The 16010-nt window shown below is 41.1% G+C and overlaps 1 protein-coding gene across 5 annotated transcripts in view; it reads left to right on the top strand.

Annotated features, from left to right (window-relative positions):
* The window catches only part of MCEE (methylmalonyl-CoA epimerase), a 19205-nt gene extending 4497 nt beyond the window's left edge, over window positions 1-14708 (top strand). For 3 of the 5 annotated variants that reach the window (XM_017865663.1, XM_017865661.1, XM_017865662.1), the window contains 2 exons: window positions 657-994; window positions 14277-14708. In XM_017865663.1, the coding sequence (XP_017721152.1) occupies window positions 657-994; window positions 14277-14429 (491 nt within the window). In that variant the 3' untranslated portion in view covers window positions 14430-14708. The remainder of the gene's footprint in view (window positions 1-656; window positions 995-14276) is intronic. The other 2 variants (XM_017865665.1, XM_017865664.1) reach the window with 1 other exon arrangement.
* Window positions 14709-16010: the final 1302 nt, after the last annotated feature.

The following is a 16010-nucleotide window of genomic DNA, read 5'->3' as shown; positions in this document are numbered from 1 at the left end:
TATATATATACACACACACACACACACACATACACACAGACATTAGCTGGGTATTGTGGCGGGCACCTGTAATCCCAGCTTCTTGGGAGGCTGAGGCCGGCAAATCACTTGAACCCAGGAGGCGGAGGTTGCAGTGAGCTGAGATTGCACTATTGCACTCCAGCACTCCAGCCTGGGCAACAGAGCATTAAAGAGTACTGTATGTATTCTTTTAATGTATGTTTATACCTTTAATGGACTTATTACAAAATATAAGATAAAAAATTGGGTACAGGTAGAAAATTGCTTATTCTTACTAAATATGTTGTTTCATTGTGAAATGCAGAGAGAGAATAGCAAGTAATTCTTAATATGCCACTATTCTTTAAGTGTTACCAGTAAATATGAATCATTATGAAAAAATGTTATTCTGTGTTTTAAATCTAACTGCAGCTCAGAATTAGCTTTTTTATTCCAGTCGGTTATTTGAATGGGCAGAGCAGAGTAATTCTGGTGTAAGTTTTTCCATTTATCTCCTGGTTTCATTTCAATAATTGAAAAGAACAGATATATAAATAACGAATTTTTGCATGCATTATTTGTTTAGTTTTTTAAATTCAATTTAGAAGTACATTAATTATCAAAAGAAGGATATCAATGGCTGTTCAATTTTTCAGGGCTTTTTTCCAGACTCCAAGCTCCTATTCCAGCATTAAGAGCTTCTTCCACATCACAGCCCTTGGATCAAGTGGCAGGTTCTTTGTGGAACCTGGGTCAGCTCAATCATGTAGCCATAGCAGTGCCAGATTTGGAAAAGGCTGCAGCATTTTATAAGAATATTCTCGGGGCCCAGGTGAGTGAAGCGGTCCCTCTTCCTGAACATGGAGTATCTGTTGTTTTTGTCAACCTGGGAAATACCAAGATGGAACTGCTTCATCCACTGGGATGTGACAGTCCAATTGCAGGTTTTCTGCAGAAAAACAAGGCTGGAGGAATGCATCACATCTGCATCGAGGTATTTTAATATTTTAATACCTGGTAATTTAAATCTCTCTTTTAAAATATGTCTTTTACTTTTTAAGACTACTTATGGTCACTGTCATTAGAAACTTTTGTAAGGATCTTTATGGAGAATGATAATACTCATCCTCCTCAAAGATGGATCCTTACATACATTTTTTTTCCCTTTAGAAAATTCTAACATATAATATTAATGTATTTTTTTGAAGTCCGGATTCAGTGACCACTGTAAGTGCCACCAAAGTTAGCCACAATATAGAATCTGCTTTAGAATTGATCATGTGTGACCTCCCATGTAACAGGAATACAGCTGTTTTTACTATCACAAGGCAATTAGGAGAAACAAATGAAAAGACTTTATAAAGTAAAGCTTTCAATGTACATGCTAAGTATACTTTATAACTCTTTTCTCTCCTTAAAATTCGAATAACTTCTTTGTTATTAAAAGTCAATACTTTTCAATTACTGACTGATTTTTAAGATCTTCTGAATTGCATCTGCCAACAATTTTTAAAGGAATGTGAAGAAATGTTAGACAAGAAAAGTCTCATTAGAGAACATTTCTGTAGATGTTCATGTTCAGATAACTGCCTTTTAGAATATCAGCAATGACAATTATGCATCGATTTAATTTGCTAGGACAATTCTTTTGATAGAATAATTGTTAAGCCAAATTTCTTTTTCTTTTCTTTCTTTTTTTTTTTTTTGAGATGGAGTTTCACTCTGTCGCCCAGACTAGAGTGCAGTATGGTGTGATCTCGGCTCGCTGTAACCTCTGCCTCCTGGGTTCAAGTGATTCTCCTTCCTCAGCCTCCCAAGTAGCTGGGATTAACAGGCATGCGCCACCATGCCCAGCTAATTTTGTATTTTTAGTAGAGATGAGGTTTCACCATGTTGGTCAGGCTGGTCTCAAACTCCTGACCTCAGGTGATTCACCTACCTCGGCCTCTCAAAGTGCTGGGATTACAGGCGTGAGCCACCTTGCCCGGCCTGTTAGGCCAAATTTCTAATACAGAGGAGAGGTAGTTTGATTCTAGAGTGAATTCAAGGATGTATTCAGTTCATTATTGCAAACATGTATGAAACCCTACAATGTGTATTCTGCCAAGTACTTGGAATTTAGCAGTGAATAAGATATGAGTCATGTCCATAGTGAGGAGGGGCAGAAATTTAAACACTCAAGTGCAATATACTATGATAAGTAGATTTGATATGTGTGACTTTGCAGTAGCACAGATGAAGGAGATTGATTGCTCCTGGCAAAATGAGTTACTGGGAAGTCCTCACAGAGCGTGAGTTACAATGAATGTGAGGGAATTCCCCAGGTGAACAAAAGGAGAAAGTTATTCCAGGCAGAGGGAATTGCATGTGGAAAGGCACAGAGTTATAACAGCTAACACTTACTGGCGGGGTGTGGTGGCTCATGCCTTGACATGGCTTGGCTGTGTCCCCACCCAAATCTCATCTTGAATTCCCACATGTTGTGGGAGGGACCCGGTGGGAGGTAATTGAATCATGGGGGCAGGTCTTTCCCATGCCGTTCTTGTGATAGTGAATAAGTTTCACAAGATCTGACAGTTTTATAAGGGGGATTTTCCCTGCCCAATCTCTCTCTTTGCCTGCTGCCATCCACGTAAGATGTGACTTGCTCCTCCCTGCTTTCTGCCATGAGTGTGAGGCCTCTCCAGCCATGTGGAACTGTAAATCATTAAACCTGTTTCTTTTGTAAATTGCCCAGTCTCAAGTATGGCTTTATCAGTAGCGTGAAAATGGACTAATACATACCTGTAATCTTAGCACTTTGGGAGGCCAAGGTGGGCAGATTGCTTGAGCCCAGGAGTTTGAGACCAGCCTGGGCAAGATGTCTCTACTAAAAGTACAAAAAATTAGTCAGGTGTGGTGGTATGCACCTGTAGTCCCGGCTACTTGGGAGACTGAGGTGAGAGCATCGCTTGGGCCCAGGAAGTGCTGAGGTGGAGGTTACAGTGAGCTGTGATCATGCCACAGATTCAAAAGCAGAGATTGGAAGAGTTACCTGCAAATGTATTGAGTATAAAATGAAGGTAGGTAAGAGGAGAAGGTGTGAAAAGTGGTTAGGTGCTATTTTAGTATAACACCACCATCATCTTTCTCTGCCCTCCACAAAAAAATTAAGTGACTTAACAAGATTTTATTTTTCTGTTTTCAGTCTAATATTAGCTATCCTATGCTGATGGGCAGCTCTGCTGTCCGTGACACATGACTTACAAGGTTGCTCCAGGCATCACCATTTGCCAACCAGAGGGAAGGGAAGGTGGAGTGGGAATACCTGGCAAGTACCTTTAAGGAGATGCTCTAGGATCACTTCTGTCCTTATCCCATTGGCCCAAGCTTAGTTACATGACACACTTCTCTGCAAGGGAGGCTGGGGAATGTAGTCTCTAGCTAGGCAGTTACGTGCCCTGCTGAAACTTGGGGGTTGCTGTAATTAAAAGGAGGAAAAGGAGAAAGGTACTGGAGGCCATCAATGGATGCCACACTTGGTGATTTTTAAAAAGTGGTATGTCACCTGGGTGTGGTGGCTCATGCCTATTACAGCACTTTGGGAGGCCGAGGTGGGCGGATTGCCTGAGCTCAGGAGTTTGAGACCAGTCTGGGCAACACGGTGAAATCCCGTCTCTACTAAAATAGAAAAACTAGCTGGACGTGACAGCACACACCTGTAATCCCAGCTACATGGGAGGCTGAGGCAGGAGAATCGTTTGAACCTGGGAGGTGGAGGTTGCAGTGAGCCAAGATCATGCCACTTCACTCCAGCCTGGGCGACAGAGCGAGAGCTCTGTCTCAAAAAAAAAAAAAAGAAAACAAACGTTGAACCACTCATCAGAGAATTGGCTTTCCCCTGTATAATTATCACAGGGATACTTTTTGTCCTTTTTCACCAGGATCTTATAAAACCTCTGACTCAGCATGTATCTGTTTGCGCATGCTCCATAGCTTTTCGTTGACTCAAAGACTTGCTGAAATGTCCCTCTCTCATACGTGGATTACTATCTCACTAGTTAATCAGCATTTTTCTGTTGAGGTTGACTTGGTTTCTATTTTCTCTTGTGAGGTTTACCCATATTTCTTGTGTGTCTTTACCTCTCACTAGAGGAAGTTTAGAGGGCATCTTGTTCCATCTCTTCTCTTGCTCGTGTATGGACTGAGTCACCCACTGTTTTCTGGCACAGCTTGTGTTTGTGGTCCTAACCTGCTACCTGTGATGGCAAGACGGGGGTTGCCTTTCCTGCCTTCTGCGTGCCTCTGCTTGAGGAGACAGAGCTGGCCATGCTTTCTCTAGAGAGTTTACCCAGACAGCACAGTGTGTCACAGTGAAAACTTTAAGGGCCACCAGAAATATTTACTTACTCAAATTTGTATTGAGTTTGTAAAAATATTTAAATGCTTCCCTGCTGGTTGGTAAACAGCTGCTGCTCTGTAACCCCTGAGTAACATTCCTTTTCCCGAAGGACCCTTTTCTGGGACCCTTCAGACACCCTTCTCCCTCTACAATTTTTTCCCTCAGAGAGAGGCTCTCACTCTGTCACCCATGCAGGAGTGCAGTGGCACGATCATAATGCACTGTAACCTGGAACTGCTGAGCTACGGGCATCACCTCATCATGCCCAGCTAATTTTTTTTTTTTTTAAGAGACAAAGTCTTGCTATATTGCCCAGGCTGGTCTCAAACTCTTGGCTCAAGCAATCCTTCTACCTCAGCCTTCCAAAGCACTGGGATTACAGGCATGAACCACCATGCTCAGCCGCACAATTCTATCTGATTAGTATCTTTGTCTGTATTTTTCTGGTTGTTAAGTATTTTTGGTATCACTCTGTCCTTCACTGTAGAAGGTGCTGGGAATATGTGGCTGAACAAGTAGTCCCTGTCTACCCAGAGCTTGCCTGCTTGCTTCATTTATTCACACATGCTCCGCATTTTCCAGAGAGGATTAAAGGTGACTGACTAAAACACAGCCTACAAAATACAAAAGGATAAACAGAAGTAATAGTGCTAGTTGAAACGTAGTGCTAGTTGAAACAAAGAGGAAATATAAGGAATGATTAGCATACCTTACAAGTTTAGCCAAATACAGTTCCATACCGCATAACAATGTTTCAGTCAGTGATGAGTCCACATGAGGTCCCATAAGGTTATAACACTGTATTTTTACTGTACCTTTTCTGTGTTGAAATGTGTTTAGACACCATTGTGTTACACTTGCCTACAGTATTCAGTAACATGCTATACAGGTTTGTAGCCAAGGAGCAATAGGCTGTACCCTATAGCCTAGATGTATAGTAGGCTCCACCATCCAGGTGTGTTGATGTTTGCACAACAATGAAATTGCCTAGTGATGCGTTTCTCAGGACTTGTACCCATCAAGTGACACATGACTGTATTTCTTTCTACTTACCAAAAAACAAAAAAGGAAATAGTATTTAGTATCTATGACTGCTCCCCATTCCTTCCCTTCCTGAAGACTTCAGGTAGGACAGAGCAGAAGAGTCATTTATGTAGATGGGGAGAACCAGACTGGCCTAAAGCAGGGTGTTGGGACCCTGGCAGGGTGAGGAGGGCGTCCGTGAGTGAGAGCTGCCTGCCCCAGGGAAGCCAGAGACTGAGTGCCCATGTGTGGGGAGTTCCAAGTGCAAGATGTCTGAGCAGGGTTTGTGCATTTGTACCAGGGGGGCATCTTGGCTTGCAGAGTGAGGAGGGCATCAGCATGGGAGACCAGCTTAGAACGAAATGCTTACGTCTCTTCAAAATTCATATATCGAAATCATAACCCCCAAAGTGATGGTGTTAGGAGGTGGGGCCTTAGGGAGATGATTCCTGAGGCCCCACTCATGAGCAGTAGGCCTATCCCTCATGAATGGGATTAGTGTCCTTATAAAAGAGGCCTCAGAGATACCCCTTGCCCCTTCCACTATGTGAGGACAGTGAGAAGTTGTCTGTGAACCACGAAGCCCCCACCAGATGTTGAATCTGCCAGCACTTAGATCTTAGACTTCCCGGTCTCTCAAACTGACAAATTTCTGTTTTTTTTCTGAGCTACCTAGTTTAGGTATTTTGTTCTAACAACCCGAATGGACTGAGACACAGCTCAGGGCAGGGAGCTGGAGCCCAAGGATGTTGAGAAGGGCATCCACCTGAGGGGCGTGGGCAGGGGCAGCAAGGAGTGGGAGAGCCAGAGCAGGGTAGGGGCACCGACACTGTGGGGAAGGCACGCCCAGCATGGAGGGTCAGGGCTGGTCCCATGGGGAGTGCATTGTTGCAGGGGAAAATGGTGACTAAGGTGGGGAGTTAAGCTGAGTGTCCTCGCAGGGGGTGACCTGGTATGGGAGCAGGGCCTGAGAAGGGTGAGGCAGATGTTCACATGGGGTTGGGGGCAGGTATGGGGAGTCAGGGCCAAACAGGGAGGAGGATGTATATCCACTGGGACGCTTCCAGGCACAATGTTGAGTCCCACGAAAGGCAAGGAGAACTGCAGCACAGGGAGTGACCCAGCTCACATGGGGTAACAGGCCTCTGTGCAGGGGTGGTGTGGCCTGGAATGGTGAGTGGGAGTCAGATGGGATGAAGAGGGCAGCCCCACCGCTGGAGCATGTGGAGGGTGATGAGTGCAGTGCTGAGGCTGAGGGAGGGGCTGCAGAACCGTAGGGACTGGTGACAGAAAAGGGGCTGGTCAGATGAGTAGGTAGTAATGATCATGGGAGCCTGGCTTCCCGGTGGCAGACAGGGATGTTGGATTTGATTTCAAGGTAATCTTGAAATTGCTGTCGCAGGCTGCTGGGGAAAAGCACATGAGAAAAATATTAATAGTATTTAAAAACTAAGAAAAAAGGTAGAGAAACGCAGCAATTATAGCAGTTTTATTTTCTGAGTGATCAGACAATAGAGGACTCATTTTCTTGTTTATGCTTTTATATGTTTTGCAGATCTTTTTTAACTGAGCATATATTCCTTAGGAAAGAAAAGAGTTATAACTTTAAAGTAACAGGCTAGTGAGGTAACTCATTTCCTACATACTGGGGAATGTCTGTTCTTCAATCAAGAAAGGAAAATATTCTCCTTTTTTACAAATTTTATTCTCATTTTGGCTTTTCACAATAAACTAGGGAATTAAAAAAAATATTTTACTATCAACTGAAAATTTCAGCAGAGACAAGCATTTGAGGGATACTCCACATAGCCCCCACTAGACTATATAACCAGTATGGAAGCTTAGGTAACACGTGCCCTTCTGAAGTAAATCCAAGAAGACAGGAACTCTCTGAACCCTATGTAAAGTGAGACAGTGTTAGGCTTGCATAATTCACTTAGCTTTTAGCTTTTGAGGAGAGACAGTTGGAACAAATACTTAGTCCAGACTTTTCACTTTAACTTTCATGGATTTATACCAATTTGAGGATTGAAGTCATTCATTATATGATCACCATTACAACTTTATATAAAATAAAAGTTTATGTTTGTTAAATCTGTCCAAATGCCATGCACAGTTAAGAGGGGTACATTATTACTTTTTCATAAAATTTGATGATTGAGAATTACATACCTAACGGTTAGAGTTATTTAGCCTAATTACTTAGCTTCAAACAAACAAGATGGTATTGCCATTTTCAGATGGGGAAGCCGAGGATACAGATACAGGTAAATACCAAAAAAAGAAAGAAAAAGGAAAGAGAGAGCTGGTAAGAAGTTGAAGTGAAAAGTAAAGGGCCGGGCGCAATGGCTCACACCTGTAATCCCAGCACTTTGGGAGGCCAAGGCAGGCGGATCATGAGGTCAGAAGATCAAGACCATCCTGGCTAACACAGGGAAACCCCATCCCTACTAAAAATACAAAAAATTAGCCGGGCGTGATGGCTGGCACCTACTACTCGGGAGACTGAGGCAGGAGAATGTCGTGAACCCGGGAGGCAGAGCTTGCAGTGAGCTGAGATTGCGCCACTGCACTCCAGCCTGGGCGACAGAGCACGACTCCGTCTCAAAAAAAAAAGGAAAATAGCCCTGATTTTCACTAATGGCATGCAGAGTCTTCCAGAACTATATGGTACACTCTGTAATTGTTTGAAGGACTATAAAAGCAGCTTTTAAAAACCATAACACCCCCCCTTTTTTTAAATTAATACTTTAAGTTCTGGGATACATGTGCAGAACGTGCAGGTTTGTTACATAAGGTATGCATGTGCCATGGTGGTTTGCTGTACCCATTAACCCATCATCTACATTAGATATTTCTCTTAATGAATGCTATCCACCCCCCTTGCCTCCACCCCCCGACAGACCCCAGTATGTGACATTCCCCACTCTGCGTCCTTGTGTTCTCATTGTTCAACTCCCACTTACGAGTGAGAACATGCAGTGTTTGAAAACCTCCCTTTTTTTAAAAGATGGGTTATTACTGTGTTACTTTCATTACGTAGAGGGACTGGTTTAATTCCCCAAATCAAATTGCTTTGCATTTCTTATAACTATTGCATCTACTTTCAATTCAGAAAATTAAGACATTTTAATTTTATTCTTTTTATTACTGCCAAGCAAAGCATTAGGAGTTCTCTTGAAAGAATCATAAAATTTATAGCAACACGGCCGGGCGCGGTGGCTCACGCCTGTAATCCCAGCACTTTGGGAGGCCGAGACGGGCAGATCACGAGGTCAGGAGATCGAAACCATCCTGGCTAACACAGTGAAACCCCGTCTCTACTAAAAAATACAAAAAACCAGCCGGACGAGGTGGCGGGCGCCTGTAGTCCCAGCTACTCGGGAGGCTGAGCCAGGAGAATGGCGTGAACCCAGGAGGCGGAGTTTGCAGTGAGCCGAGATCCGGCCACTGCACTCCAGCCTGGGCGACAGAGCGAGACTCTGCCTCAAAAAAAAAAAAAAAAAAAAAAAAAAAAAAATTTATAGCAACACTAACAGAAGGATAAATATGGTAAAAGATCTTTAAAATCAAAGTTAGTTGATAGAAACAGTAACAGAAGTAGAAATAGATGCTAGTGCAATGTCATTTAGACATTTATTAGTTTTTCAAGACAGGGTCTTACTCTGTTACCCAGGCTGGAGTTCAGTGGCACCATCATAGCTCACTTCAGCCTCAACCTGGGCTCGAGCAATCCTCTCATCTCAGCCTCCTGAGTAGTTAAGACTACAGGTGTGTGTCACCACACCTGACTGATTGATTGATTATAGAGAAGGGTCCTCACTATGTTTCCCAGGGTGGTGTCAAACTCCTGGGTTCAAGCCATCCTCCCACCTTGGCCCCACCTGAATTGTTGGGATTATGGGCATGAACCACTGTGCCCATCCTTGAAGTAATTCATGATTGAGGGATATTGAAGAAGGAGTATACTAAAAAATTTGGTTGCAATGTCAAAATTATAGATACTTGTACTTGGATAGAATGTTCCATAAATGAAAATATTCATAATCACATGTAGCATAGGAGTTCTCAGAAGGGCACTGTGGAAAAAGTCATAATTATATCATGAAATCGTTCAAACTTATGAGAAGCAGGAAAAAAATCGTGTCAGTACTCTCATCACCCAGGTTCAGCAGTTTTCAAGCTCTTGCTACACATCATCTTTTTTCTTTTTTCCTTAGATTATTTTAAATGAACAGCATGTCATTTTACCCTTACTCAGTTTGAATCTCTAAGAAATACAAAATAACCATGGTGACATTATCATCTTTATTTTCTGGCACTTCAGTCAAAATTAAAGGTAAATCTTTTGGCACCATCTATACACAGCTCATAAATTAAATTTCCCAGATTGATTTACAAATTTTTTTTATAGTTGATTTGTTCTAATCAGGATAAAAACAAGACTCAGTCATTATAAATGGTGGTTAATCTCTTCAGACTCTTTTAAAAAAATTATGAACATCTTATTATAGTTTGATACATTTACCACAATTAGTGAACCAATACCGATTCATTATTATTAGCTAAAGTCTGTACTTTATTCTGATTCCTTTAGTTCTTACCTAGTGTCCCTTTTCTATTCCAGGATCCCATCTAGGATTTCTCATCACATTTATTTTTATTTTTTTAATTTTATCTTAAGTTCCAGGATACATGTGTAGGACATCCTGGTTTGTTACATAGGTAAACGTATGCCATGGTGGTTTGCTGCACCTGACAATGCATTACTTAGATATTAAGCCTTGTATGCATTCGCTATGTATCCTGATGCTCTCCCTTCCCCCACTCCTCCACCCCTAGCACATCACATTTAGTCATGATATCTGCTGAGGCTTCTCTTGCATGTGGCAGTTTCTCAAACTTTCCTTGGTTTTTTGTTTTGTTTTGTTTTCTAACCTTTTTCTAGGATCTCCTTTCCTTGTTTCTGATGACCTTGACACTTTTGAAGATTACTAGTCAGTTATTTTGTAAACTGTCCTTTAGTTGAGATTCATGTGATATTTTTCTTATTAGACTCATGTTATTGATTTTGGGGAGAAAGACCATAGAGGTAAAGTGCCATTCTAATCACATCATATCAAGGATTCATGCTATCAACATGACTTACTCCTGTTGATACTAATCTTGATCTCCCGGGTGAAGAGGTGTTGTCAGCTTTCTCCACTGGAAGGCTGTTCTTTTTTCCCCCTTCTCCATACTATCCTCTTTTGGAAGGAAGTCATTATGCAAGGCCCACACTTAAGGAATGGAGAGTTATATCAGTATGGACTTGTGGATATTTATTTTATGACTTGCATTACAATCTAATACTACTATTTTTTTTCCCTCAGATTGTTCCAGCTTTGGCCATTAGGAGCTCTTTCAGTTGATTCATGTGTCCCTTTGACATACCCCCATCATTTTTGGTTTTGTGTTTTGTGTTTGTTTTTTAAGCACTTCCTTTCTTTTTCTGGCACTCTAAGATGCTCCAAATTCATCTTCTATATAAGATGCTCCAAATTCATCTTTACTCTTTGCCCTAGCCATGTAATTAGCCATTTCATCTAGGAGCCCTGGTTCCTACTACTGGAGAATGGTATTAGAAGCCAAGATCTAGGTTCTAAGTGTGCTTATTGCTACTAGGGGGGTCATTAGTTCTTGGCCTACTGAGCCAGCACAGCAGGGAGATATATGTGTGTATACTGTGTGTATACACATATCTATACACATTTCTATATATAACTATATTATAGAATTCATGAAATGTCATAAACTCCTGAGTGTATACTGATGTCTCCAGCTCTAATCCATTACCACATAGACCACACTGACCTTTATCTTCTCATTCCAACAGTGAGAAACTTAGCTCCCACTATCAGCCATCCATCTACTTCATTGTTCAATTTCGGTATGATGTGTGGTAGTTGTATTCATCTTCTAGGGCTTCTGTAATAAATGATCACGAACTTAGTGGCTTAAAACAAATTACTCTTCACAGTTCTAGAAACTAGAATTCCAAAATCAAGGGATAAAAAATATGGAAGAAAAAGAAAACAGAATAGAGCATAAAACAGATGTAGGACATGGTCAAAAGTTCTAGCAGAGTGTAGTTGGAGTCCCAGAAAAGAAAGAGAGAGAAAATAGAACAGAAGCAATAATTGAAAAAATAGTTGACAAGGACACTACTAATCTGATGTAAAACAACCTATGGTTTCAAGAAAGTCAGCAACCCCAAGTAGGGCAAACAGAAAACCACACCAGACCGGGCAACAGTGATTCACGCCTGTAATCCCAGCACTGTGGGAGGCCAAGTCGGGCAGATCCCTTGAGGTCTAGAGTTCGAGACCGACCTGGCCAACATGGTGAAACCCAGTCTCTACTAAAAATACAAAAATTAGCCAGGCATGGTGGCTCATACTAGGTAATAATACTAGCTACTCAGGGGGCTGAGGCAGAAGAATCACTTGAACCCAGGAGGTGGAGGCTGCAGTAAGCCAAGATTGTGCCATTGCACTCCAGCCTAGGTAACAGAGTGAGACTCTGTCTCAAAAAAAAAAAAGGCCAGGTGCAGTGACTCACACTGGGAGGCCGAGGCAGGCAGATCACGAGGTCAAGAGATAGAGACCAGCCTGGCCAACATGGTGAAACCTGGTCTCTACTAAAAATACAAAAATTAGCTGGGCATAGTGGTGTGCGCCTATAGTCCCAGCTACTCTGGAGGTTAAGGCAGGAGAATTGCTTGAACCCTGGAGGCAGAGGTTGCAGTGAGTCAAGATCCCACTACTACACTCCAGCCTGGGTGACAGAGTAAGACTCTGTCTCAAAAAAAAAGAAAGCTACACCTAAGCACACCATAGTCAAACTGAAAATCAAAGATGATGAGAAAATCTTAAAAGTAATCAAAGTAAAAAAGACATATTATAGAATGACATGTAATGACACTTTTTACTTGCTGACAGAAAAAACCTGCCAATTTAGAGTTCTGATTCCGGCCAAGTTGGTGTAAAAGAGATCAGTTTATCCTCCTCCCTGAAACAAATAAGCAACCTAGACGGAATACATGAAATAATGGATTTCTGGCATTGGACATCAGGCAGCACAGGAATTGATTTCTGAGAGAGGGTAAACAAACAAGATGAGCCCTACAGTTACCCAGTTTTACCCAGTTTACTGGCTGTAGAGAGTTTCCAGACTGCAGTACAGGAAGGGGGAATCCATGTGGAACTTAGTGGTCTCCCTGAGTTGAGGAGATAGGAGTTGGAAGTCTGAGGAGGCCATGGTGCTAGAGTTCACAGCTCTCTCCTGGAGAACTGCAGGAGAGCTGCAGAGAGTGAACTCCAAAGATCTGTAGTACCTTTCATGTCTTCATCTGAGTATTGCACGTATGTTAGGAAGCTAGAAATAGAACCCCTTGAAAGGATTGGAGGGAATAATCCACACACAGAGGTGGGGATAGTTTTTTCTTACTAGTCATAGTAATTTCCGTAACATTGGGAAGAGTACTCAGAAGGACTTTGGCTTGGTAGTGAGGAAAATTGGTCCTAGACTAAAAACTGCTCCAATCCCACCTAACAGGAGAAAAAAAGCTTAATAATATTGATATGAATTTAAAAATAAAATGGACAATGTCTGACATCAGTGAGGACCAATTTTCCTCACTTAAGTGGGTCGGGGTGCTCCTGCCACGAGCTTCTAGGTCATGTTCTATTCTGAAAAAGATGAGAATTAATCAGCTACAGTGCAAAATGTCATGAAATGAGCCATGTTCAGAATCTAGGCACGTGTGACTTTGATATACCTATGAGGTTTAAAAAAGAAATATCAGAAATATAAGTAGAATATGTGCCATATGAAGAAATCATAGCTTATTTATGTAACATTTAGTATCCTCATTAGCTGTTCGACTGGTTTTAGAATTCAGTATATAATCCTTGGCTCTTTGGAAATAAAATTGTGTAAATGTTAATATTTATTAGATCTGAATGGTAGGTACATGGGTGTTATACTAGTCTCTGTGCTTCTGTGTTTTTTAAAATTAAACTAGTGATTTTAATTAAACTAGTGATTTATGACTGCCTAGGAATGTGGCCATTCATATCATACCTTTTCATCTATTTCCTAGGTTCCCAGTCTAAGTGGGTGACTTCCCAAGATAGAGGCAGATCATTTCTCCGTCAAGTATAGAGAGACACATCCGCTCCTCCTAGAGTGTCCATAAGTATGAAGAAAATAGAAATAACTTAGAAGAGGCTGCAAAAACATTAAAGTTTGAATTTTTTTTTTAGATAGGGAATAACATTTTCATGGCAATTTAATAGTGATTTTCGTGTGTATCTTGATAATGTCAGAGGTGTTTTGGCAGGGCAAGTTTTGGGGATCAGGGAAACACTCGTATTTGCTAAGTACCTATTATGCCATAAACTGTACTGAGAGCTTTTTATCTGTTACCTCATTTTAATCTGTAGTCAATTTATATGCTAGACCTCATTTGCATGTTATAGATGAGGAACCCAGGGTTCTCAGGCAAAATCAATGTCTTCAATCTCACTAATAGTACTGCCAGAATAAACTATTATAAAGTATATCATACATGATTTAGATTATAAGAAGAAACACTTACTAATGGTGAAAATTCTAAGCATTGTGGTTGCTTACCTAGAAAAATTTAGTAACTTCTTTTACTTCTCTGGAAATTTTAAGCCTTTTTTTTAATGTTGATTTAAGAATGGTCCTGCCCACAGGCAGAGGAGATAGACTGCATGAGCGCTCAGAGTTTTTTTTTGAATATTACAATACTGTAAGTTGGTATTTTATGATCTCAAATGTGTTCAATGTATTTCCTTTTCTTAAGGTGGATAATATTAATGCAGCTGTGATGGATTTGAAAACAAAGAAGATCCGCAGTCTAAGTGAAGAGGTCAAAATAGGAGCACATGGAAAACCAGTGATTTTTCTCCATCCTAAAGACTGTGGTGGAGTCCTTGTGGAACTGGAGCAAGCTTGATTTATATTTGCAAGCAACTAAATTAATTGACCTGAAAAAGCCTATCAAATACTATCAAAATGTACTATGACATTGAGTCCTTCACTGCTTCCGACATGTAAAAGTTCACAGTTAAAAACTGAATTACAGAAAGATTATATACATATATAAATCCATAAATATGTATATTATTTAGATTAACAAACATTTGTTAATTTGAATTTGAAGAAAACCTTGATTACTAATTACTTAGGGAACATTATTAAAGTCATATGGAAATAGATTATTCCTCTTCTACAATGGGGTAGTTGAATATAATGTGTTAGCTATGTACAAGGGTATGTGTGTGATGTTAGATGGATACACAAAGGAGTTATGAAAGCATATGACAATCTTGTGGCTAATATTTGGGGCAAGACTTTCTAAGAATGTTTTGGAATACTTTTTTAGAGCAAGCTGTTTAAGATTAGGGAATTTTGATCTCAGAATTTTTGCTCTTCAGAAACAACTCATGGTCACAGGTTCCTCAGGGTCCAGGTGTCTTGGGTGGTAGGGCTAGATGTACAGGAAGTTCTGCGGAAAACCTGGTGCGTCATCCAGTGGGTGCGTAGGTGGCTGAATTATTTTTTAAATCAGTAGTAATTTGTAGAGTTAGGTATCACTTAGATGCTAGAACACCACAACAGGTCCTAGGGGAAATATACAAAATGAATAGAAATCCACTGCTGGCCGGGTGCAGTGGCTCAAGCCTGTAATCCCAGCACTTTGGAAGGCCGAGATGGGCGGATCATGAGGTCAGGAGATCGAGACCATCCTGGCTAACATGGTGAAACCCTGTCTCTACTAAAAAAATACAAAAAACTAGCCGGGCGAGGTGGCAGGCGCCTGTAGTCCCAGCTACTCGGGAGGCTGAGGCAGGAGAATGGCGTGAACCCGGGAGGCGGAGCTTGCAGTGAGCTGAAATCTGGCCACTGCACTCCAGCCTGGGCGACAGAGCGAGACTCCGTCTCAAAAAAAAAAAAGAAATCCACTGCCAAGATGCTTACGGTTCAGTTGGGGATAGTACTACTTGAAATAAATGTAAACACTTACAAAACAACATCTGAATGAATTAAAAAGGAAAGGAAAGAGAATAGATCGCAGAGGATGGTCAGACTCAAGTATGTTAGAAACAAGTTTCAGATGAATTTCAAGGATCACAGATGGATGCATTGAATGCATAGTGGATGGAAAAGTGGCTAACAAGTTCATGGATGAATGGATGTTGCATAAATGAGAAGATATGTAGACACTGAACTTGTTATGGAAGACAAGTATAATATCCAATTATACTTGTCATTTAAAAGTTAAAGTAAATTACAACATTGATGTGGTTCTTAGTGTATGTAGAGGAAGTATTTTAGACAATTACATCACAGGGTGGGGGCAGTAAAAGGGACTTAAATGGTGGTTAAATATCCACATTCCACTTCAAGTGGTAGATGTTGATACTAGTAGACTGCAATAAACTGCATGTGTGTATTGCAGTCTGTAACCACTGAAAAACTATATGAAGAGATACACTCAAAAATATAGATAAATTAAAGTGGACTACTAAAGAAT

This window comes from Rhinopithecus bieti, unplaced genomic scaffold (assembly GCF_001698545.2).
Source record: "Rhinopithecus bieti isolate Rb0 unplaced genomic scaffold, ASM169854v2 scaffold_83366, whole genome shotgun sequence".
Lineage (NCBI taxonomy): Eukaryota > Metazoa > Chordata > Mammalia > Primates > Cercopithecidae > Rhinopithecus > Rhinopithecus bieti.
This window is presented reverse-complemented; position numbering and strand designations above follow the sequence as displayed.